The sequence below is a fragment of the Chionomys nivalis genome, chromosome 23 (assembly GCF_950005125.1).
Source record: "Chionomys nivalis chromosome 23, mChiNiv1.1, whole genome shotgun sequence".
In the NCBI taxonomy this organism is placed as follows: Eukaryota; Metazoa; Chordata; class Mammalia; order Rodentia; family Cricetidae; genus Chionomys; species Chionomys nivalis.
Genome location: NC_080108.1, coordinates 34,656,485 through 34,682,825, shown reverse-complemented (window position 1 = coordinate 34,682,825; position 26,341 = coordinate 34,656,485). Strand labels below are relative to the sequence as shown.

General features: G+C 48.7%; 1 protein-coding gene across 1 annotated transcript in view; it reads right to left on the bottom strand.

Moving 5' to 3' along the window:
• Positions 1 to 23,619, bottom strand: part of Nav2 (neuron navigator 2) — a 635,485-nt gene extending 611,866 nt beyond the window's left edge. Inside the window, exon 1 of the mRNA XM_057756590.1 lies at positions 23,460 to 23,619. Within this exon, the coding sequence (XP_057612573.1) occupies positions 23,460 to 23,534 (75 nt within the window). The 5' untranslated portion in view covers positions 23,535 to 23,619. The remainder of the gene's footprint in view (positions 1 to 23,459) is intronic.
• Positions 23,620 to 26,341: the final 2,722 nt, after the last annotated feature.

The window sequence follows — 26,341 nt, the reverse complement described above, 5'->3', positions numbered from 1 at the left end:
CTGGGAGGCCTGAGAGGGCCGGGAGGCAGCGACAGTCTAAAGCTCAGGCACACAGGTGGCACTAAGTGGAGGCAGAGAAGTTGGGAGGGAAAAATGATGGGCCAATAGGGAGGGACAGGAAGGGAAGGGATGGGGAGATTTGAACAGAATGTGTTGTGTAGACACACATATTCTCAAATAAAAAGGCCATCACAGTCTCAAAGAGAAACATAAAAGAAAATTTCTGAGCAGGAAACAGTTAAATAGAAATCAAATTTGTACTAAATATAACGTTTTTCTTAAAATTGTCTTATTAATCAGGAGTAATGGCAAGAGCCTATAACCCCAGCACTCAGGAAGCTGAGGCAGGAGAATCACAAATTTAAGGGTAGCTCGGGGTCCACAGCACCATGTTAATAGTCTCCACCCACTTGCCTTCACCCCTGTGGCATGTCTTAGATTAAACCAGCATGTGCTGGACTTCTGCCTCCCATCTGAAAGCAAATAGATGAAGTCTGCCTTGACAAAAAAAGGCTCCTCTGATATTGTAGCCATTTGTCTGAGCAGCAGCCTATATCCATAGATATTCCATCATTTTGCTGAGTTGCTTTCAAAACCCCCATCGACTTCCCTACCAAGATATTTATAGTGATATTTGTGTTTTTAATAAAAGAGGATCCTGTGAGGAGAGCTAGTAAAATGATTCTCTCTCTCTCTCTCTCTCTCACACACACACACTATCTGTACTAGAAGATACAAAATGAAAAGAGCTATCAGAGCACCAACTGATAACAGTGTGGGCCTCTCTGGCTCAGACCTTCTGAGGTGGGTTAGTGTCTGACTGGCAATGTTACAAGACCTGGACACCTTTGTGGGTGAAGGCCAGAGGCTCTCACGTACTTCTATTATAAAGTCAGGTCCATCCAAAGACACAACATCCAGGAGTTGATGCAAAGATCTCAAGCCCTGAGCCGTGCCAGCCAATGGCTAGGCAGGAGAGGCTGGGAGAGCAGCAATCTGGGTTGACAAAGACACAAGCTATGCTCCTTGACAAGACAGATTTTAAACTCAAGACAAATGGACATTTCTGGAAGGAAGGCTGTTGGAGGAGCAGAGGAGGCAAGGATGCAGACATCATATTGCACCAACATGTTACCAGTTCTCTTGCTATGACTTGCCCATTTCTCAGTCTGTGCCATAGGGGAGCAGAATCATTGTATGTATGTACCCAAGCCTACAGTGTCATCGCAGGCAGGACAAGTAGTGAGGTCAAAACAAGGAGACTCAGGTAAAGCGATAGGCTGCGGGAGGCAGGGTCCATGTAAGAACTGGCTTGGGTCATACCGTTGCCAGTGGTCTTTCCAAGGAGGAAGGACAGATGAAGCCTGTCATGAGAACTCTGGGAAAGACGCAAAGACCATGAAGACGGAACAGGTGGCAGCCTCGGGAGCAGTAAGAAGGCCTTTTAGACATCCAGGTGGTATAGAGTCTGGAGCCCAGGAGAATGGTGGCACCAGAATCTCCTATTTGGGACTCTTTGGCAGAGGTGGAAGGGAAAACCAAAGGGACACAATATATTTAAAGCCTCAAGAAGAAAGACGGGACCACAGTCTGAGCCTGGACACCCACCACTGATAGAATGAGCCAGTCTCAGAGGCTGCAGGGGAAAAACCATTGCTACAGGGAGAGCAAGCACGTGTGAGCATGCAAAGACCCTCCCTCCCTCCCTCCCTCCCTCCCTCCCTCCCTCCCTCCCTCTCTCTTTCTTTCTTTCTCTCTCTCTCTTTCTCCTTTTTCTTTTCTTTTCTTTCTTTCTTTTTTTTTTTTCTAGACAGGGTTTTGCTGTAGCTATCATGCCTGTTCTGGAACTAGCTCTTGTAGACCAGGCTGGCCTCGAACTCACAGAGGTCCTCCTGCCTCTGCCTTCCAAGTGGTGGGATTAAAGGCGTGCACCACCACCACCCAGCTGAGAGGTCAGTTTCTGTGGAAGTGATGAGGATATGCCTGAAGAAGACTGAGCCTTCTACAGCAAGGAATAGCATTGGTCTATCTGAGCCCTCAGGGAACTGTAAATCCTGCAGGACTCAACATAAGGAGAAGTCAGAGCAGGCTGGAGAAAGAAGCAACACTCCCCCACTCAGATAAAACTGGTTAAGGTCAAAATTAACTTTCTTTCTGCAAATCCCAGCAGCCCTGACAGCCATACGCTTTGGGATGATGGGCATGTTGTATTGATAGGTCCAGGCCTCCTGGAACCCAATGCCTGTGGCCATTGCCTGTGCATGTTCGTGTGTTGTGTGTGCATGTTCTCATGTGTGGGAGCACATATATGTCTGATGGGTTCACTTGTGTGTGTGTGCGCGCGTGCGCGCGTGTGTGTGTGTGTGTGTGAAATTGACATCAGTTATCTTCCTCAGTTACTTTCTACTTTACTGAGACTTATCTACTTGCTGACCCCAGAACTTACCAATTCTGGCTAGACAAGTTAGCCAACTGACCCCAGGGATCCTGTCTTTACATCCTTGTGTGATAATTGGCTTTTAGGCAGGTTCAAGGGTTCCAAACTCCAGCTTGCACACTTGCGTGGCAGCTGCTTTCCCCACTGATCTGTCTCCTCAGCCTCCATGGCTATTATCAGCCTTAGTTTGCACTATAGCCTTCCTGGGCTTGCTTCTCTCCTGTCTCTTGCATGTGGGGCACGGTTTTGGAGCCAGTGAGCTTGCCTGTATAGAGGCACTGTTCTCTATGTGTGTCCCTCAAGCATGGCGGGGCCTCGGTGCTCCCCTCCACATGCATCTAGAAGGAGCATCCCCAGCCTGGCTCTGCTGTCCTTCTGAGCTGGCCGGAAAAGAGGCCTTGCTGACAGCCACTTAATAACCAACCATGCTCTGTCTGAAGAAAATGCAGACCCAGCGGTCATCTAACACAGCAAATGTGAATTCCTAGTGCTGAGCCGAGCGGAGGGAGCAATGGAGAAAGCTCTAAGGCCTGAGGAGAAAAGGAACTTATAGAAAAAAGTAGAAGAACCCTCACTCAGCAGTCTTCAGGCAGGGAGGCATGCATACGTTCACTGCTGCCCAAGATGCTGGGACAGGAACAAGGGTGCCAGCAATGAAGTTGAGGCACCCAGGGGTGACAGGAGCACCTAAGAGTGCAGGGCACACTTAATGAAAAGCCAGAATTGTGCCCAGGTCTCCGGCTTTTGTACCTGCAGAGTTAGTGTGGTGTAAGGATGAGAGACATAGGCACATGTGGACTGGTGCCTGGATTTGCTGAGCACAATCAGGTCAATCAGGTTTTAGAGCTGAGTGGTTTCTGCTCAGATAATAACTTCTGAGTAGAAAAAAAAAAGTTACTCATCACTCCCCCAGTCCTAGGCTGTCTCTTCCAGTAGTGACGACTTCCACCTGGGATCATGGGAAAAAAATCTGAGATGGGGATGTAACGTACAGAGCCTATTCCCTGGCATGGAGCTCATGCTTCGGCGGGTTAGTTGCTCTCAGTAGTGATAATATTGCCCAGAGATCATTAGACCACAGAGGCCTTGGTCAAGTTGTTCCTCTCTGGGGACTGCAGGTGTCATCACCTGTAAAACAATGTGTGTGTGTAGGGGGGGGGGGGACTAAAATCGGCCTGGAGCTGGAAAATCATGGGGACTCCAAATGCAGACTCTGGCACCAGACAGTGAGGCTTCAAAGGCTGGATGCCCTAGTCTTAAAAATGGAAGAAATGGAGATTTAAAACCAGCGCTAACCTGTTGGGTTCTTTGGGAGATTACACTGGATAATGTAAGTCCTACGGGTCCTGGTACATGGTGAAGACCTGATGAAGTTTGCTACTGTAATTCTGCTTCCCTGAAATTATTTTCTGACCATGGTAAAGATGACAGAAGCCAACTCGCTCTGTGACATGGAACAAGCCCCTTGCTATCTGCAACCCCTATTTTCCCCGTCTGTAAACTGGGAGCCTGGACTAGAAGGTCTTAAAGGATCCTTAGTCCCTTGTGAGGTAAGTATGAGGTGAAGGGAAGCTCAAAGAAGTCAGGCAAGGGAACACCCCCTTCCGGGAACATTGTGAAACCTCCCCAGGATGCCAAGGAAGCCTGGCTGGTGACTGTTATGCAAGCTTGGAAGCTCTATCTCCTCCTCTTTCACAGGGAAAATCACCAACGCTGGCCTTCAGGACAGCTGTTAATGGTGGACCTATGTATCACCAGGAGGCAGCAAGCATGGGCTCCATGTTCTCTGTGGCTGGGCAGCCCTGGACTCACATGCAGACTTCTGATTTTGCGTATGCCCACAGCATTTTAAGACATAAAGAGAAGACAGACAACTAATCCCTTCCCTCTTTTTCTTCCTTCCACCTTAACACCACAATTATGATCCAAAATATATGATCCTAAGCCTTCGTGTGGGTAAACACCTGCCACAATGGGATCCTTACTGCTACCTCTGGAGGCATCAGGGAATGCTCTCCCGTGCACAGTAACTGAATAGAGGTCTTTAGAACCACATTCTGCTGTGGAGTTAGTTGGAGAAAACTTGCTGAACAAAGGTTATATCATCTCCGTCTCCCAAGGCCAGCCAAGTGAAAGGGCTTATCCAACATGGAGATCGTACTATGTCCTCATTAGCCGGTCTTTCACCCATTCGGGCCAAATTGGTTTTTGATGCAACAAGAAAATATATCTACTGTGCTATTAATCAGGCTCAGCAAGGAGAAGGTCAAGGGTGACTGGCGCAATTATGGGTTGTGGGAAGCAGGCCAATCAGACAGCGAGCTGGGGAGAGGAGAGATAGAGGGCTATGAAATCATGGAGGGTTGCGAACCACTGGAGGGAACCAGGGGGCTGATCCTCCCAAATCCAGCATGTCCAAGGCTTCTGTCTTTAGCTATCCTCAATGGTTCCTATTATGAGGGAAACTTCTTGGCTTTGAGGCACTCAGTGTGGAGACATTAAACCCAGAAGCCTGCCAATGATCTTAGGAACTAGAGTCCCCCGAGCCTGTAGATTCATTTGGATGTTTTCCAGATTGGTTGAGGCTCCAGCAAGGAAAGATGTTCAGGTTTACACCAAAGAAGATTAGACTTGTGATCTTTTGACTTCCCGGCATAGCTACTCAGTCAGCTTGAAGAGGTCCTGCGTTCCCAGATGCTGTTCCGGAACCAAGGGAGCTGAGTAAGGCAAAAAGTCCCAAACTGCTTTAACGGGTCACTGAGTCTCTAGATCAATGTGTACTAGATGGCAGCAAACCTTCTAGGACCATCTCTACATCACAAGATCAAAGAAAATCTCCAAGAAGACATGAAAGTCTGCAAAGAATACTGTGCCACAGGGCACCAAACCCTCAATTCCTGGAGTGGGGCCTGGCCAAGAGTTTCTTTTTAAAGAGAATTTTGTTAAGCCCTAACTACAGAGACAATTATCCATCTCGTTTATCCAACAGTGTAGATCAGGCAGAGATGAAGTTGTAATCATTTTATAACGATTTTTTGATTATTAAGCTGAATTATCGATGAAATTTTCACTACGCTGCACCCTAGGAATTGGTTTGCAATGAGTTGCTGCAATGTGTTGTACAAAGTGGCTGCAGACAAGTCAGTTACCCCACACTCCCTGAAGAATACAGACACGACATCCGGGCATCTGCTAGGTTTACTCAAAAACATATGCGAACCTTTTTTTCTTTGAAGAACTCTAATTTCATCCCGCGGAACCCAACCAGGAGCCTGCTAACTGCCTTTGGGTGCAGCATCCATTTCCCACCCAGGAGGTGCAGCTCTGTTGCTGATGTTTGTGTCTCAATCTGTTGGCCTCTCCCGTACGCTTTCTGAGCATCAGTCTGCAAATGGTCCTACCCTTCCATTCTCGAGAATGTCCAGGCTGGAGGAAGCGAGATGTGATGGGTCCTGATGAAGCTCCTATCATCTTCACTGACACGACCTTATCCCGTTTTCTTACCAGGGGGTAAAAGATCACAGCCTTATCAAATAAGAGAAAAAACAGGCTCTCCATGTCAAGGGACTTCTTGGGACTTGTAGCCCCAGCTTCTCACAGTCCTGCTAGGGTATAAGGAGCTTGAATCTGCTCACCGTCCAACCATCTTGATTTATTTTATCCAGCACTGAACAAGGAGACTGGAAAAAGCTTGATTTTTCTCTACACAGAATCAAATTAGTATGACTGCCATGCTTAGGGTCGTGACTCTTGCAGAGCCTTTTGGTCCAGCCAGCTGTCCTCTGCCTGAGGGGGAGAAAGAGAGCAACCATACTGCCAAGCTTGCCACCGGATATTGAGGACCCATGTGTGGATGGCGTAGTGGTCTATTACTTTAGGATTCTGCTGCCTGTTTTAAAACCAGCACCAGAGTACTTGTCAATGCTCCATCAGACTGCCCTCCTGACCCCCGAATGTGGCCTTTGGGAAAATCTAATTGCCTGCTCTGAGTGACATTGGAGCCGAGAGAGTGATAAAGTTGTAGACAGTCACTTGGTGATTAGGGGCCCTAATGGAAGGGAGACTGCTGAATGAATGCATGAGAGAATGAATGAATGCACGCTGGGGTTATTTATTTAGGGCTCTGGGGGCAACACAGTGATGTCTTCATTGAAGCAACTCTGAGGACGTATACTGTAAGAATGTGAGTCAAGAAAACTACCAAAGTTGTCTTCATACAGACCCTCCAACCTCAGGCCATGGTGTCGCTGAAGAAGACCTCCTAGTCCTTATATCCTCAAGGATGGGCACATAGCTGGGATGGTGCTGGTTCTGTGTGGATTCCTGAGAAAGTGAGACCATAGCAATGGAAGGCAAACATTTCTGAGAACCGTGGGTGGGCTCTGCTGTCCTGCAAGCTGAGTTAGTGGCAGCCTCTCTGGAAAGGCCACCACCATAAACATATGCCCTTTATGTCTGCCCGGGCATTCTTTTATTCTCTGGCGAATACTTCTTGGAGAACTCACAATGTGTCAGACGTGACCATAGAAACACAAAAATGATTAAGACTTAGCCTGAAATCTTGACACGCTCATTGTCACACTACCATGTGACAAGCGCCACCACAGAAGTCAACTCGGGCAGGTGAATAGGTCAGGATGGCAGATGGGATTCCTGGCAGAAGAAACAGAAGTTCAGACGAGAGCCAGAGGGGCCAAGAGAATGACAAAGGTCCTGTGTCCTTGAATGGAGGGCGAAGTCCTGGTTCAATGCCTCCAGAAACAACGGTGCTTTGTCTGTGGGATGACGGCCATGGATTTAGAGCTCTCGGGATCAAAGGGAAGATGCACTAGACAGTCCCCAGGCAAAGGGAAGAACAGTCATCAACACAGGAGTGACACGGTAGCTGACGCTGGACGGCAGCCAGCGACCTCAGCTACTTGTCTAGATACACTGAGGAGGAAAGGAAGAGGGTTTCTCTTACCCCCAGCTTTCCTCTCTGCAGTCCATTCCCAGGGCTCTCTCAGTGACTCTCAAATGGACCCAGGGCTTCCTCCTAGAGAAAGACTGCCAAAGTCCCTGGGAAGTGTGATTGTCCCTTGCTTTACAGACAAGCTGGGAAGCATGTGGGCCTGGTTGCCCTCTAAGATGTCTGGGTTTTCACTGGGGTTTGATTCCATTAGCTTTTGCAGGACATCCCTCTGTCTTTCTCCTCTGAAATACTTTAAAGTCCGTTAGCCTCCTCGTCCATGTTTTCCTCCTGCCAGGGGCTTCTGACACATCTGAACTACAAACTGATCTCCTGAGCAAGCTGAAAAGCTGGGCAGAAAAGAGGCAGTCGGGGAGGCCATCTTGAGCCTATCATGCGTCTACCTGAATTCAGGACCAGGAGGGCTCTGGTGGAGGACACAGCTGTGTTTCTCTGCCTCCTTCAGCAGCACGGGGCTCTTGTGAGCCAAGCTGATGCTCTGACGTCATGCTGACCAGACTGGTAACCTGACCCTTGATGACAGCTCCTCCTTCCCCCAGCTGGGCCCATCATGCTGGCTCAGGGCAAAGGTCACCCCCAGGGGAAGGGGCAGCTGGAACTCTTTGGAGTAACTGTGAAAGGAGAGATAATTTCCACAGCTGACATCTCCCACCCTCGGCTGCCCCAGTTCTCCTTCCCTGGCTGCTGCTAGACGCGGGCCACTCTCGCTTCCTTCTGATCAGTGATGGCGACACCCCCTTTTAGGCTTAAGTTCATTCTGGGAAGTTATTAGTTGACCAAGTGTAGAGGCAGGAAGTACACACGGCCTTGGAAAGAAGCTGAGCTCTCCAGGAAAACAAGCATGATCAACCCTTCGTCAGTCACTGAGCCATCCCTCTGCAGAATGGGATGAAGTACCAGTCAAAAGCTAAGTGTATTTGAATATCGTTTGGATAGAGCCAACAGGGGACAGAAGCCTACTTCTGAATCCCGCTTAACCCCATGGAATAACTACGGGGCATTGCTGTCCTTCGGCATAAGATCAGCTCTGGGGGAAGAAACTAGCCCTGAGCAGGTTTCTTCCTGACAGCACCTTATAAACTTTGCAGGAGCACCGACTCTGGCTGCCGTTGCCACCATTCCTGGCCATCCTCCCCACTACACGGTTACCATCTCCCAGCTCTCACTCAGCGTTCACCTTGACCCTCCAATTAAGCCCTGAACAGAATAGGTATAGTTATCTCCACTTAACAAAGAGAGAAGCCGAGTCACTCAGAGGAAGGGTGACCTTCTGAAGATTGCTGAGCCGGATCGCCAAGCTGGGATTTCTGTCGTTTGCACCCGGAGTTGACATGCTTAGCCTGAAAGGGATTCAGTAAAACGCTGCTGCAGGTAGCAAGAAAAAAATTGCAGTACAAAGGAGGGACTGAAGAGAATCAGAGAAGAAAGGACGAGAGAAGACAGAGGGGCATCAAGCAAAAGTGTGAGCTGCATCTTAAAGAGTGGCCAGGGGCAGCTGGCTGGAGGAGTGGGGGCTGGGTAAAGAATGAGCCCTGACTGCTTGCTTTGTTGATACCCAAGCACAGCTATGGCCATCCCCTTGACACCCTGGACACACCTGCAACATCACCCCAGTTGGGTTCATTGGTCCCGAGTTCTCCCCCAAAGAGAAACAGATGTGTTTCTTGCCCTAAGAAGAAAGCTTTAGGGCCACAGATCATAACATGCTACTCAAATACCGTCCAAAACCCACAGTGTTATGTCAGGAAACCTAGCTTCCCACAGAGAACAACTTCGTGAAAAGTAACCAAGAAATGACAGTTGTTTGTGAAGTTATTTGCAAGAATTCCACAGTGTTATCACCTATAATGTAGATCACTATTTTATATGATTGGAAACAAGTCTTTAGCTCCTGAGACTTGAACTGATCCATGAATGAACCTGGCTCTCATTTTGTCACAGTGACGGCTGTCTGCTTGAGGTCACCGTGGACTCCTTGTGGCTCTCTGCTCCAGTAAATATTGACCTTCCTCTGCATGCAGGAGCTCCTGGGCTTTGGGAAGACAGTGTGGGGGACACAAATATTATGACAAAGTGTAATAGTTGAACATCTGCTCACACAGAACTAGAATCAAATTTGGATGAGGGGGACAGGTTGAGTGACACCGGCTGCTCTCTGTCATCCAGGCTCAGTTGGCCCCAGAAGATGATTAAGCCACATGCCTGTGGGATAAATGGCAGTGTGTGGCTGTCATGGCATAGCCTTCCTTCCATGCGAAGGCAGTAAGGGCACTAGCTATGGCTTCTGTGGTATGCCCTCTCCCTGGTTCCTAGCACAGATAATCCAAATTGCTGACACCTTCCTAGATGATGGGGTAAAGAGAGCATCGACCATCATTAATTAATTTTTGGTAACTGTTGTTTGTACTTTTTTCTATTTATTTATATTTTTGTTATTTAATAAGGAGACGACTGTCAGCGAGGCCCTAGTTGTCTCAGGAATAGAGGCCGGCTGCCAGAGAGACCAATCATGTGATCACTTTCTAACCTCTAAGGAGGGAAGGGGCTAGAGATGGAGTTCAGGATTTAATCAGCCAAGATTTTGCCATGTGGTTCCCAACAAAACCACAAACAACTGGGAGGAAAGCCCAGCATGGTGACCATTCGGAAGGGAGGTACTGAGGGGGTTATGTGCCTGCAGAGGGCTGAGGACCCTCCCGTCTCCCTCACTCTCTGTACTTCTTCCAGAGTTCTGTAAGCCTGTCTAGGATGTGATAAAGCCCAAAGAGTTAGTGGTCATGGAAGCCCCTGACTAAAAGCCAGTTAGAAAGATGGGGTAGCCAGCAGCTGGGTTCGACACCTGAAGTACAGGCAATCATGAAGAACTGAGTCATTATCCACGGGATTTATCAGTCATTATGTGGGATCTAATGAAAGTTCCTGGTTGGAAACACAAGAATTAAGTAGATTCTCAAGACAGTTGGCTCTAGGGGATTGGCCAGGATGGGGAGGGGAGGCAGTCTGGACGCGGTTGTCCAACGGGCTCTGCGGGTAGGAAATATCGAGGTGACTGGCTGCAGAGCACCTGGGTTTAAATATGCATCCTCTAGCCAGCTCCAGGGGAAACTCTACCCAGTGACTCTAAACAAAGAGGATCGCGTCACACAACCGCTGTAAAGATAAAATGGGGGCTGTTACGCCGTGTGTTCATTGTTGATTAGCTGTCAGATGGTAGGAGAACCGGATGGCTAAGTGGACAGATGGATGGACAGGTGAACAAATGCCAATGCTGACTATTGGGTAGAAGGCAAAGGTAGGTAGGTCTGTAGAAAATGAGATGAAATTTACCTCCAGAATGACTTTATTGGGCACGTTATAAGCTCATGGCCTTATCTGTGATGGAGCCTGGAAGGAGAAGAACAGAGGGAGAGACAATCATGGCCATAGGTAGCCATGACAGGGCCCTAAATGGACACAAACCCTGCAGTTTAGCCATTTCCTTCAGATCCTAAGAACAAAGGGAATGTCAGACTCTTTAGGTTTTCTTGGGGCAGGGGTGGGGGAAAGCAAGCTCCCTAGCACAGCCTATGAGCTGGAAGTCAGAAGAACACTCACAAAGATGAGATATATTAAAGTTGTTTGGGATCTGGGGAGCAGGAAGGGAATCGGAGCTGCAGTTCTGAAAGGGATGGAGAGAGCCCAAGGTAGTCTGACCCGCAGAGAGCAATGCATCAAACCATAGGCTCTGTGTTCTTTTTTTTTTTTTTTTCTTTTTTTTTTTTTTTTTTTGGTTTTTCGAGACAGGGTTTCTCTGTGGTTTTGGAGCCTGTCCTGGAACTAGCTCTTGTAGACCAGGCTGGTCTCGAACTCACAGAGATCCACCTGCCTCTGCCTCCCAAGTGCTGGGATTAAAGGCGTGCGCCACCACCGCCCGGCGGCTCTGTGTTCTTGTACCCACGCAATGCTTACACGTTTCAGACATGGTCCCAAGTGTTGTTGGCTTACTTCAAGCTTAAAACAAGTCCAGAGGGAGATACCACTATTTCTCCATTTTACCAGTGAGGAAACCGAGGCACAGAGGGCTCGCCAGGAGATCACGCGTCAGAAAAGCAGCAGATTCGAATCCCAGGCTTGGGAGCCGATGGTCTGTGCCCTCTGAGGTTTCTGCAGTGTGTGCTATATAGTAGGGCTCAATAATAGAAGCTACTGTAGATGCTGTCTGCAAGCTTAGTCTTCGTACGATGGGGCACTGTTTCCCACACTGGAATCCGTGTATACCTCGTGATATTCAGCATCATTTTAAGAGGTACATTGGGGACCTTTAAAAATGTTTATGATCATAATTTTACTTAAATATGTATTAGAAAGGAAAGTTGTACATCAAACCCACAATGCCACTTGTGGCATTTGATGACCCTTGTGACAAGCCCAATTTTCTAAAAAGTGAATCAATTGAAAGACAGAGAGTAAAGATGGACCAGGAGTGAGGCCACTGGTGAACTGATGCCTATGGATAGGATGTAATGAAAAGGGATTCAGGAATTGCAGTCCTCAGCTTGATCCCCTATCTCTAAAGTGGGCACAATGGCTCCCCTCAGCACTGGCCCATCCACCCCCAGCCATTCTCTACCCCAGGCCACACTGTCGCTGCCTCCTACCCCGAACCATGGCAACTGGGCTCCTGAGCATCAATTTTGGAGCAGCCCATTTTTCTCACAGAGCAGCTCTGGCAGGCACCTCCTGCCACCTCCTCAGATGTGTTGATAAGATTTGGAGACACCACAGGAATCCGATGGGGAAGATGCTCCAGGGATGCAGCAGAAATTAGATATTTTTCAATTACCACAGGCAACGGGCTTCATGTGGCTTGAGTAATGCAAACCGCTTATTTGCTGTTTCCTTCTCGCTGCCCTATCTGGTCCCTGCCAATGATTGATGGCCACGGGAGGGGAGAAAGCATGCATCCGCCACTCACCTTGTCAAGCCCCCTCGATCTCTATCTACAGAGTGAGTTGGCTCCCTCAGCTTGCTACGATAACTCAATATCATGGACGGTGTCCAGAACAAAAGACATTGAGGCTGTAACCAGCCCTGTCTTTCAAGCATAAGGTTCCCCTTAAAAGCGACCTATATCCAAATTCCAGAAAAAAGTTGTAATAATGTCAGAGCAGAATAAGAAGGAACAAGGGCAAGAGGTGACTGCCAAGTCAGAGCTGTATCACTGGGAGCTCAAGCTAAGAGCAGAACTAAGGGTGCTCTTTCAGACTCCTGAAGACAAGGAACCCACAAGACCCTCAACAGCAAATCGCAGTGTTGAAGCTCTGTGTGAGCTGAGATGCACATAGGCGCGAGCTCACTGGGCGCTCCTGCATCAAGTACTTTACATATATCAAGTGCTTCATAAATAAAACTCTCAGGATTTCCATTGGGTAGGTGAGGCAGAGAGGTCTGGAGGCTTCCCTAAGATAAAGACAACAGCCAAGACAAGATCCAAACCCAGACTCCTGACTGCCGAAGTTCATCCCACTCCATCCAATTTCCTGTTCTCTGCCATGGAAAGCTTTGCCGCGTCTGCTATGTTCCTCTTGTCAGCTTATGAAACCTAAGGAGATATGGGGTTGATGGTAATCCACGCGATGACATTCATTCATGTGATGTCACACTGTGAGATGGTCCAGAGAGGAAGACGTTCACAAGACAATTTCTGGACCACTTACTACTGAGTATGCCTCCTGCCCCTCACCGTCTTCTGCCCCTCTTATGTCAAATCTTATCCAATTAAATGGAGATGCCCATCACTGCCCATCCAGCCACGCCTCCTGGGAGGGATTCACCCTCAATGGTGAGGTTCTACACCATGTGACTGCCTGACATTAGCCATAACTGACGAGTCAGGGCACAGGCACAGAACTCAGTAATTAGCACACCCAAAGGCCAACATCTCTCCAGCTCAGCTTTGTTTACAAACGGGAATATTCTGAGCTAGCAAGATGGCTCGACAGCTCACTGGCTGCTCTTGCAAAATGTTCAGTTCCCAGCTACCCGACAACTCATAACTAGCTGCAACTCCAATTGCAGGACATTCAGCACCTTCTTCCGGCCTCCAAGGATACCAGGCATGTGTATGTGGCACACAGACATACACACAGACAAACACTAAAATACAAATAAATCTTGTTTTAAAATGTAAATGTTCTGGTGCTTGTTAAAACAAAAGAAAACAAACAAAAAAAGAGTTTATTCAAGACCATAACAAGAGAGAAATCGAAAGAGAAACAGAGGCAGGGTTCAACTCTAAAGACATTAAAGATAGCTCGGGCCCTGTGTGGCCAGAGCAGAGTGAGGGGCCTGAGGAAAGTTAGGCAAAAATCAGAGGGGGCTTCTTGCTAATCTGACCTAACAGGATTCTTGTTGAAGGCAGACCCACAACTTCTTCATCAAGGAATGGCCAAAAACTTGATCAGATATTGGGGGAAGGGAACGTCTTACTAAACTGACAACAGCCCTTTTTACTTTGCTTTTTCTCATTGCCTTGTTTTCTGAGACAAGGTCTCACTAGATAGCCGAGGCTAGCCTCAATCCTCCTTCTTCAGCCTTTCAAGTGCTAGGATTACAGGTGTGCACTACCATGCCTGACTTTGAAAGTGGTGTTCTTGCTAAGGCTGGCTTGGGCAGGCTTCAGTCAGGATAGCTGTCAAGACTGAACCAACAGACAGAGCCTGACTAGGGTAAAGTAGGAAGTCTGTCACCAAACCTACTCAGAGGGAAGGGTTGATAAGATGGTCCAAGGACTTTGCTAAGGAGCAGACAGTGAGGGTGGAGCCGATGAGGTCTGGTGGGCTGCTGAGAGTTAGCCCTGAAGATTGGCAGAGGAAGGGGGGCTGGGGAAAAGGGACAGGGAGGGATGGTGGCTGGAGCAGTGGGAAATGCAGAGAAGTGAACCCCACACCACAGAGGTGTCAGCACCTAAAGCTATCTGATGGCGGGCTCTTCGTGGGGGCATGTCTGACCCAGTGCCCACCTGAATGGGTCTCTAGGCTCAGAATGTTTCTCTTGGGTCAAGACCATGAAGGGTTCATCCACTGAAACAGTTTACCTGAGCTAATGGGAGCTCACCAACTCCAGCTGGACTGGGAAGAAACAGGCATAGGACCAAATTAGTCCCTCTGAATGTGGTTGACAGTTGCGTGGCTGGGGCAGACTGAAGGGCCACTGGCAGTGGCATCAGGATTTATTCCTACTGCATGTACTGGGCTGTTGGGGATCCTATTCCCTTTGGATGTATACCTTGCTCATCCTAGGTACAGTAGGGAGGGCCTTGTACTTTCCACAAAGCAAAATGCCTTACCCTCTCTTAGTATTAGAGGGGGGTGAGGTGGGAGGGTGTGTTGAGGGAATGAGAGGAGGAGAGGGAGCGGGAATTCGGATTGATATTTTTAAAAAAGTACAAAAAAAGAATGTTTCTCTTGGTCACCATTCTCATTTTCTCAGAGTTTCTGGGATGAAGGGCAGCACAAGCCCAGCTCCACAGACTTTTCCTTCTAGGAGAGCTTAGGTGTTTCTCTACCAATGACTATGTCATCTGTCTGCATTGCTGGCATTCTGTGGACTTTGGTGGGATCCTCCCCAAGGAAACAGAGGCTCCCCGCACCAAGATTCTCAGTTTGCTCATCTGTGCTACAACGCTGGAAGGAGATATTCTAGACCTATTCCTCAGTGCTTCCCCTTTGAGGTGCGTATGAATCACGTTCTTATTGAACTTCTCAATAGTTAGCCCACGCAGACCTCTGCAGAATGAATACCTCCTAGGTCACCATCACCACAGACACACGGAAGCTCAGAAAGAGAGGGACATCTGTGGCAGAAGCAGAGGAACGGCAGGCTCATAATCGCGAGACAGTTCAGAATTCCCCCATGTGTAGAAACTCACGAGTGCCATCCAGCCACACCTAAGCAGTGCCCTCAGACCAGATGCCTCTCTCTATTCGGACACTCAGACAGCTAAGACCTTTTCCATTCTTGCCTGCTATTGTTTTGTCACCAACTCTAGATCATAACCAAAGTGGAGTCCTAACTCCTCTTTGTGCCCACTCCCATTCAGAATGCCTACTGTCTCCCATCCATTCGACGAGAATTTGGGGGTCCTCTGCTGTTAGAAAAACACTGTACTGCATGTCCTGATGAAACCACCATGAAACTGAATGACCCGGGCAAGAGCCAACCTAAGCAATCCACAGCACGCAGGATACACATGTTAAGTTGCATGGGGTCTGGAAGCTACGATGCTTTGTTCTATTTTGTAGCTTCCCATGAGGATGGTGCATGTCATTGAGGACTTTGGCTTATTGAAATTTCAAATTATAACCACAGATGGAAAAAAGAGAAATATTTTGATGTGCACGTAGACTCTCCCAAGAGGCTTCTCATCTCATCCTAACCTACTCTTCGAGGAACCCAGAAGGAGCCCCCCCCCCACCTCTGAAGTCAACAGGAATCTGAACTCTGTTGTTCCTGGATAGCCTGGTTGTTGTCTCTGTGATGGCATTACAAGGGATGAGGTCAGAGGACTGAACTAGCTATGACCAAGATGCAGACTATTAGCTCACAAGGCCCTGTGCCTAGCGCTTCCAGGAGTATGGGTGCTGGCAACAAGCATGGCTTTGAGGATCTTAATCTTTGCCCACTCAGCTTAGCAAAAGCAACAATCCCATGATCACCCTAGGGGACTTCTCAATCTCCCTCCTAGTGCAAATGCACAGCCCTGGCCCCAGGTCCCTGTCTGAAGCCACCCTGGCCTGACCTCCTTGCCACCGGCCTCAGGCCCAGTCCTTCGTCCCTGCAAATGGATTCAGCATGCAGCCACAAGTCCCCAGAGTTGGTGCCTAGCCTCAGAAGAAGCTGCCTTACAAAATCCCCTGCTTGGCTTCTGCCCCCATGTCTATTCCCAGTTTGCTTCCCAGCCCCCACGACCAGCTCTCTCTTTCTAATTATCCCAAAGAGAAGGAAGATTAAAATTTAATGCCCTGAAGATGGGAGTCGGGGATGTCATTATTTTGATTCAAACCCCAGGCATGCAGGAATCTGATCTAAGCTGCGGGAGAACGGAACCTGGGTGACTCTGGAGAACTTTGAAGAATTGAAATGCATCTCTGGGTAAGCAGACTTTCCTTCTGGTGCTTGACTTTTAGGGGGTGCCACAAATCACAGCAGATGATCCTCACAAAGTCATCCAGCAGCAAAAACTCAAACTGCAAAGGGCGTCTCAGACCCACATAGAAGCCTCGACCCCCCATGCGAGAGGCATGCGGAATAATGGGATCAATGGTGTCCCGACAACAGTGCCACGCAAAGAGGGTTTGGCCATGAACTTGACTCCAGAAGGATGCACAGCAGCAGAGGTTTAAGCCAGAAGGAATTTTGTGAGGCCACAATTAACCAAAAGCAAACCCCAGTGCCAGATGTCACTCAGCTACTCCCCAACTACAACACTGAGAGGGTTTCTGCCAGGTTCAGGGAAGTTCAAGGCTGGGAATTCTGACAGCTTTCACGCAATAGCTTATGTTGTGCTAAGTAAGGCCAGTGACATGTCTCGGGGTTCTCTCCACGTACCATTAGTAGCTTCCTAAATTTCACCTCGAAGACGAATGCTAGAAAGGTTAGATAAATTCTCTAACATTAAAAAGTCCCATAGCTACATGGGTAACAATACGGAACAACTGAGGTGGCTTTGCTACATGTCCTCTTCTCATTTAAAGCTCCACCAAGGCTAGTTTAAAGCAGGAACAAAAGGAACCAGCACTGACCAAGGGGGGAAGCGAGGTCTCGGACGTTAGTGGCTGGCGGAAGTCTTTGACAAATGTGTCTGCCCCAAACACCAGCTGAAGATGCAGGCGATGCAGCCCTGCTCACTGCTTACCAAGAGGTCTCCTGCCCTCTTCCAGTCTGAGGGCTCAGCCGCTTGTTTTCTGGAAGCCCGTGTGGGCAGATCAGGAAGGCAAGAGGGAACCCAATGCTGGTGTGCCGAGGGGTCCTCATAAAACTTTGGGGGATTGTAAAGAAAGGAGGTGTGGCCATATATGAAGGGCCTGCAAATGTTATCCACATGTTCTGGTATCCAGACGAGATCTCCAGAAATCTATCAAGTCTTCTTCCCCAGTGGAGATCTAGCTGAGGTGGTAAAATACAAACTCATTTCTACTGACTGAGGAAGGCTGTTTCACTCCCTGGAAAGTAACTGTCCATGGGGAAGGGAAGGCAGGGGTAGGGCCACCTACTTTTGTTAATGGGCCATGTGCTCTTTACCCAGCCCTGTGTCTTCCTGTAGCTCTTGTGTCTCACACCAAATGGAGATAGCATCAGTTGCTTTCCTGCGACAGGTGCAGGTCACGGGTGTGTGTGTGTGTGTGTGTGTGTGTGTGTGTACTCAAAGGTCTTAGAAAGTCACAGCCAGGGCCTGGAGAAATAAGCAGTAAAGTTCTTGCTTTGCAAACTCAAGGACTTGGGTTCGACCCCCCAGAATGCCCCCCTCCACCACACACACAAACTAGACATAGTTGGCACACGCTTGCAATCTTAGCCCTGGGGAGGCAAAGGAGGTTCTTTGGGGTTCACTGGTCAGTGAACCTAACCTAATAGGTGAGTTCTAGGCCAATGAGAGATCCTGTCTCAAGGACAGTGGGAGCTGTTTTGGAGGTTATATCCTCTGGTACACACACACACAAACAAACAAACAACAAAAACAAAAAACAAAAAAAAACCACCCCCTCATCTCTGGGGTTCTATGTTGTCGAGGGGACATCAGAGCTGGTGAGTGTCCTCAGGGCACTTCCAGAAGAGGCAGCTGTGGGCATATGGCCTCTAACGTGTCCTCTTTCTCTTCAGCTTGCATTAGCTGCCACAGCAACGCTCTACCAGCTAGAGCACGTTTCAGGGCGCAGTGCCTCAAGTGTCTACAGGCTGGATAGCAAAGAGCTCACAACTTCCAGCATCCCTCCTTGGTATGCAGACAGCAGCCTTCTCGTCCGCCCTCACATGGCCTCGCTCTGTGCTTCATCCCTGGGGAGTCTTCCTCCTTATAAGACTCAGATCCTATTGGAGTAGGTCCACAGTCTTAGGACCTTGTTGAACCTTAACTGCCTTCTTAAAGGTCTTATTTCCAATTACCGTCCCTTTGGGTGGGGATTGGGGGTGGTGGTTAGGGTTTTAAAACATGAATTCTGGAAGGACAGATTCAATCTTTAATCGTGGTAACCCCAGCTGCAGCCCCACCAGAGAGCAACCACTTTCGGGGATCTGTTTGCTCAGTCTTCCTCCCTCCCCCCGTTCCTCTTTTCCAAATAGACTTTGGGTTACTTATCCTCCAAGGAGACTTCCTTGACTTCTTCAAAAGAAAATGACACCTACTATCTGCTTGAACTGACACTACCTAAATCCAGCATCCTCTCATAAACAAGTGTTGAATAGATGGATTATGATTACTAGGGATGAGGACAGGTACCAAGCCTGCCCCACTTCAGTCCTCTTCCCTTGCCCTGCACCTGAATGATAGCTCACAGCCCACTGATTGAATCACATACAGCTCTGGACTCTTTCCATCTCTCTCTTCATTGATATGTGAGATGCTCTGTTGTGCAGCCTCAGCATCCAACCCTGACCACCCAGTTGACACAGCTTCCATTCATACAAACTAGACAGGTGGGCCAGCCAGAAGGCAGATCAAGCTGCAACAGCTACATCCCCAGCTACAGGAGGCATCAGCACAGCGTCTGGACCAAGAATCTAGAAAAGTTAGTGTAGAGAGCTGGAAGGTGGGCTCTGGCCTCATCCCCTCCAGTTGCATTAGGGTCTATCTCCCCAGACCCAAGCTTTACCAGTAGCACCTCAGAACTTAGTCCACTGGATGCAGGAAGATTCCTCTACAGAAGATCTGTGTTACCACCGCCCTGCAACTCACCTTGGGAAGGCTGTGTCAAGCGATTTATAGACTACCATGGTCACGGTCCTGGGCGAGGGATATCCGTGTGATGTCATGTGGACCAGTTCCACTATAGAGAGTGTGTGTGTGTGTGTGTGTGTGTGTATTTATGCATGCCTGGGGGCACGTGTGCACGTGAGTCCCCTCCCACTTATAAGGGTGTGCATTTATGCACAACAACAAAAAAGTTGAAAAGATCATTTTAAAAATTTAGACCTAGAAACTTAACAGAGAGGTAAAGATTTCGGTGAAGTTCTGCAGCTCACAGACATGGCAAGCTGTTTAACCCTTAACCTAGTTTTTGTTGTCTCTGTGACAAGGATTATGAAAACTTGTATGAAAGAGACTGAGCAAACCGCTCAGTGCTAGGGTGGCTATCATGCCCAGGCTCGGTATTTGATCCCTAACACTGGAAAAACAATGAAATGAACAAACAGATTTAAAAAGAACCCTACACAGTGGTCTGAGGAAGAACTAAAGTAAGAGTCACCTGGCCAGGAGGGGACGGTGCAGTAGAGAACTGGCCAGAATGTTATGGCACCCTCCATGCTAGCTGTCTTTGATATGAAATTAGAAATGGAAAAATCCAGAAGTTAGAGGAGACAGATGCCAGGCCAACTTAGAAGGGGTGATTAGGTAAAGTGGAGTGTCCTTGTTAGGGCAAATGGTTATAGGCCAAGGCTACAGATACAGGGCAGTCAGGGTGGTACACAAAGGACAAGGAAAGGCTGGTATGGAGAGCAGAGTGATGCGTGCCTCTTAGTGGGACGCTGCTGGTTACCATCCGGAGCAGCTCAGCCAATGCTATAAATTTTAATTACATGAAGCCCGAGTCTACCCTCTCCAAAGCCATTTTAAAAACTGGCTCTAGGAAGCTTTCCTGCTGAGTAGGTGACATCCTGAAGAATATTCAAACTAAGCTACCCTTGTCACTTCTCAGTCACCAAGCCTCTTTGAAGGGCCCGAGACGAGGCTTATTTTTCCAGCACTTGCCCTCCTCCACGGGAGAGCTTGCGGCGGAGGACACGCACAGTCCTGTGCAGAAGGAGAAGTGAGGGGATCAATTCAAAAGTCCTTCCCATGACAGATCAATAGCTGTCTGTCGGGAAGTCTGACTTCTCCCCTTCGTCCTGGGTAAATACTCTCAGCACACAGCCACACTCAAGCAACTGGATTTCTGTCCGGGCTGATTTGTAGCCCCAGGGCCTCTTTGCCTGATTCCTTACTCAGCACAAGATTTGAATTTGACAGAGAGGCAGAGGGATCTGCTATTCATAGGTGGCACCCGGGGATGTCACCAACGCTGGAGGGAGGAGCTTTGTGAGTTTTGAAAGACACCTGCCCCCATTACAGGGTTCAGACCTGAAACTACAGCTACTTCCAGATCTTCTCAGGGCCAGCTGCTCACCATTAGGTCTCCACCCCAGAGAACCTGCCTTGGGGCAGAAGCCCCTTAATCTCAACTCGGTTCACCATACACAGAGCAAGAGATGTATATCTTGGACTGAAGAGATGACTCAGTGGTTAAGAGCACTTGCTGCTCTTACAGAGGACCTGGGTTCAGTTACAGCCCCACATAGTAGCTCACAGGCATCGCCTACCCCAGTTCCAAGAGATCCAACATCCTCTTCTGAACTCCATGGGTACCAAGCATGCGCATGATACATAAATATATGCAGGCAACACACACATTTAAAAACATAATTGATTTTTTTAGAAAGAGATATTACATATATAAAATGCATAAAAATCCACCAATCTGAAACCTTAGAAGCTTTTACTTTACCGGATACTGGATCTAACAAACCTACAGCAGCTTTAGGATGTGAGCTCAGCTTCCTCCTCCTGCAGACCATGGCATCCTTCACCCACACAATGAGGGTCTCCAAAGACCACATCCCAGGTGGGCCCTGAACAAGTCACTCCATCCACAGGGCAAACAAAATGAAGCTACCACCAAGCACAAGGAAGCATCTCCTGCTGCTCATGATAGTAGGAAATACAGCAAAAGTTCAACTTGTTAGCCCTCTGCTGTGTCTGTGTGTCATTGATCTCACTAAGGCCCCATGGGTAACTCAAGCTGGTGGAGGCTCTCCAGCTCCCCAGCTTCCCAGCAATCCCCCCTGCAGATTCCTTGTCTTTGTGGGATTTTTCAGCCAGTCCCCCCAAAAGAGGAGCTCTTTGCTCCTCTGAGGCAGGAGCCAAACACTGCAGAGCTGCCTGTCAGCCCTGTGGACAGGACATTCCAGGTTGCATGCTGTGAGGCTTGTTTAGCTTCACACTTGACGCAAATGGGACGTGTGTTTACCCACAAACACACACAGGCACACAGCAGAAGCTGCCGCTGCCAACAGAAGCGGCTGCAGTGGCAGGATTCTGGAAGCCCAGACTTATTCGGAGAAAACAATCTAATTCCTCCTAAGCCAAGTTTCAACCTCTGCCCAGAAAATTCAGTAGAAAATGAAATGTAATACTCTATTAAGCTTTATTTTCCCAGCACAAGCGAGGGCTCACCCGAGCATGGAGAGCCATTAAAATGGATCTTACATATATCATTATAAATTTAATAATCACCATGACGGCTAGAGTTCAAGTTAAAATGAATGTCAGCTGAGCATGACCAATTGATGTTACCCCGGCTGCCGCCGAGCCTCACTTGGGGTTGTATTCTCCTTCCAGAGGCTCGGTGGCACATGTGGACCCAGCCCAGCCCAAGCCAAGAACAGATGGGAAATGCAAACAGCTACACCTAGCCAAGGAGGAGCCATCGTAATTGCATATTATCTTAGTGTACCAGCCCAATTAAAATTTTCTACGGTATCAGAGGTCTCAAATGTTCCTCGGCTAAGTGTCTGGATCTGAAACTTGGCTGACACTCTGTCAAATGCAGGCATTCCTCAGGCCGCTCACTGCAATCAATGTTCCTTCTCTGGGAACGCGCCCACTGAAACTGGAGCAGAAGGTCTAGCAGGCTCTATACTTGGCAATCAAGCTCCACAAAACAAATCTCACTTATCTAGGTGCCTGAGATGGAGGCATTCTTTTTGAATCAAGGGGGCCCAGGCTTTGGAGCAATTCTTTCTTTAAGGAATGGAGTCAGCGTTTGTGTTTTTAAGATGTTTTTCAATTTATTTGTATCCTTTAAAGACAGTGTAAATCCCAATACAAAAGCTGTGTCCACACACGCACATGCGCGCCGCGCACACACCACAGCTAAAATCTAATAGGAAGGGTTAAAAAGCCATTGGTATTACACACTGGGAGAGTTGATCTTTGAAACTCACAAGGGGAGGGAACACGGTACCTCATCACCTGGATAGAATGCTACAAGCTTGGGTACCATCCCCACATTTCAATGAAAACACTTGGTCCATTTGCAGACAAATACAGTCACTGGTTCTACATTAACAAGTTTAACCCTTGCTAGCCCCTGGCCATACTCAGCCTCAGGTTCCTTTCTGAACTGTCAGCTACAGCATGCCAGTGGGTCTCCCTAGTGTGCCTGGTTTCTGAAGAAAAGTTGAAAGTTAGTCGGCAGACACAAGTCTTGGGTGACTGTGGCTTTCAAACCAATCATAGCCAGTGACCTGCACTCAATGGATCACTTTAAATGACGGTGACATTCTCACAAACGGGACCAGAGAGGTCACAAGGCGCATTTTTGATCCTTATACGCAAGAGCAGGTAGAAAACACAAAAAAATTCCTTAAACAAAACCATCTCAGTAAGGAGCACCATGTCCAGAAAGGCAAAGTGTGCACACACACCCAGAACAACTGCAGCACAAAGGAACCCAGATTGACTTTAAGAACACCAGGACTTTTTGCTAGCTTCTGTAAAGTGTGTAAAGTCTTTGCTTTCCTAGTTTCGGGCATTAAAATATTCCTTCTTTACATTCCTCTCAAGTATTAACCACTAACGACCCAAAGCAAAAAACAGCACTAGAACACCAAAGTCGGGAGCAACCACATCAGCTCCTAAGCAGAAAGAGACAGACAGGTCTGATCAATGAACATGGTTCTGCTAACCGATCACCTCTAAGTTGCACCTAGCAACTCCTCCTCCAGGCAGCCAACAATAAACAAAGTTCTATCACTTACCCTTTTTTGGTCTTCCAGTCCGTGAGTGACAGGCTTTCTCTTCTGTTGTTGGCTTGACTCAGAAATCGATTCCATTTCCCGGGCATAAAAGCTCCTTCAACGGTATTCTAAATCCACAGTAGACCCAAGTGACCCACACAACAGCGGCCTGTGCACACCAGACCAGGTCCCACCAGAAGGGAGATTGTGCTATCTCTTCAAAGCTCTTGCCATCTTCTTGAAAGTCACTTGGGAACCTGGCTGGCCAGCGATGCCTTGGGGATGAAGGAGGCTGCCACTGACATCTCGAGGATGAGGAGCAGAGTTTCACTTCAGGTCTGCAATTCACTTTACAAGAGCCCAAAGGACAGATCTGGGCAAAGAAGAGTCCATGTCCTGGGGCGTGTGCCACATCCCTGCCCCAGGAATTCTCTGCCTCACTGTCTGCTTGGCACAGATAATTTATATGTCAATAACAATGTAAATGGGCATTTAATCCACCAAGCTGATAGCATCCACATCCCTCTCACAGCCCTTGGCTCCTATAAATCAGCACAAACACCTCTCTGCCAGCCGCTCCTCGGAGCTCCTGTGAGTGCTTGTCTTCACGGTGGCTCCCCTCCCGACTGTCATCTTCCTTCCTGCAGAGAGACCCAGACCTGAAGAGAAAATGTTCAACAGTCAGATTTGTCTTTGGTGAAGTGTGGTGCCCGAGCTGTCTTGCCTGCCATCTGGAGTCAAACGGCAAGGCCTGGGCCCAGAAGCAGCCAGTAGTCTCTTTCTGAACCCACCGTGGATCACATCCATGGGCAAGCAACCTGGGGGGTGACTCATGGACTCCCCATGCCTCCTGCTCTTGAAATAGCAGGGCGGTGCTGAAAAAGCCCACATGGGGGCTCGCTGTCAGGGCAGCAATAAGGCACCATGGGATGATGAGAAAGGGGGAGATGCTCAGGGAAGCGGAAACACCAGCATCGCCCACCCCCCACCCCCGTTCCAGCTGGAGGGTGTGGTGTGTGGCAGGTGACACAGTCTGGCCACAGGGAGGGGAAAGAGCAGCATGGATGGGACAGAGCTGGAAAGCAGCTATGGCATGGAGCTGCATTCCCTGCTGGAATCTACAGGCAAAGTAGGCACTGGTCACCTCCTACCTGACGTCGTCACAGAAGCTCTGGAAGCCAGGGAGGAGGGGAGAGAAGAGAGCACCCCAGAGCAACATGATCACTGAGTGCAACTTCCCTGCGTGGTTTGAGAGGTGGGGACAGGCCTGAGGGTGCCAACAGGATCATACATCGGTTAGCAACACCCAATGTCTCTCCTCTCAACACTAGCACCTTGGAAAACAAAGGCTGAGGGGGTGGCAGGGACTTACTAAAAAGCACTAGCTTCTTGCCAGCATTTTTAACCAAACACTAGCCTCCCAGCAATTCAGTCGGTACCAGTCTCCAGAGGGGAGAGCTACAGCCAGATCCAGTCAGAGTTAGCATAAGACAGAAGCCCCCAGAAGTCTCCCTTGCAGCTGTCCTGATCAGCAGCCACTTTGAAATGAGGCTGAAGGCATCCTCTGTCACCACCCTCTGTCAGGCTTCCATGCAGCTCACTGCCAAGGCAGGTTGAACAGCAGACGGAGGGTTGGCAACAGAGGGCTCATGAGAAGAGGAAGACAGGATGGGGAGTGCCTGGGAGAGATGCTGTAGAAGGAAATGCAGGTTCCCAGGTGCACCCCTGAGAAGTGTGGTTTGCCCTATGCCACACACTGGGCCCCAACAGAGTTCAGCAAGTCACACTGCCCCTTCTGATTTGGATTGAGAATCAATGAGGACCTGAAAGTCCAGAAAAGGGACACCCGAGGGCAAGATTTCAGTAGTTCTCTAAGGGTCCAGGAAATAGTTAAGCACGCTTGGGCTGCCCACAAGCACCCTGGACATCGCCCCTCCAAGAGACCTCTAGGAAAGACAGTTCCAGAGAACGATGCAAGAAAACTAGCAAACCTCCTCCAAGCAGAGCCCTTTCCAGATGTGGTCTCCATCCTAGTGGAAGATTCGGATCAATGTAGCTGGGGTTGAGCCTCAACTCTGCAACTGCCTCACGGTGTGACCTTGGTGGAGTATCTTAACTTCTCTCATCTAGAAAGTGCACACAACACTAGTAACGAAAGGATGGCATTCATTTAACCTGTGACCTGCTAAGGCCACTGAATGCCTGCTGTGTCTCTGGTGCTACAGATACACATATCCATTTATTCAGTACATCCCTTAGTCATGTGCCAGTCACCTTGCTTTTCGTTGGACACTTAACGAGAGCACTTAAATAACTCCCCTAAAACAAAAGATAGTTAAGATGCCATGTGTCTAGAACTGGAAGCCAGGTCTGGCTTCAAAATTCTCACCTATGTCCACACTTCTCTGGGAAGAACTCCCTATAGTTGTTGCCTGGGCTCACAAATAATAATGAAAGAAAAAAAAAACCCCAGTGCTCAGAAGGGTCTCCTCCCGGGAGGACTTCTCCAGTCCTGGACTCCGCCTGCATCTGTCCGCCAGGACAGTTCTGGCCCCTGCACCAGGCTCGAACCAGCCCCCTCTCCCGGGTGAGACCCTGTCACATCCTATCACACCAACAGACTCATACACCCTGAAAGCACACGAGGACAGACGCTGTCACCACAGAAGGTGTCTTCCCTGGCAGCAGGGAGTGAGAAGATGTGCCACACCTCCTGCAAGTCTTTTGTTTTCTCTAGAAGGCAGTCTGCCCCAGCTCTTGGGCTGCCGTTGCCCTGGGCCCTGTGGCAGGAGTCACCAGGAAGTAAGGATGCCGCCCTCAGTGCCTTCTCTGATGTGCGTTCTGACTGGCAAGGGGAGGAAACTGTAAGAACAAACGCCCTGCTTCCTTACTGCCAGAAAAGT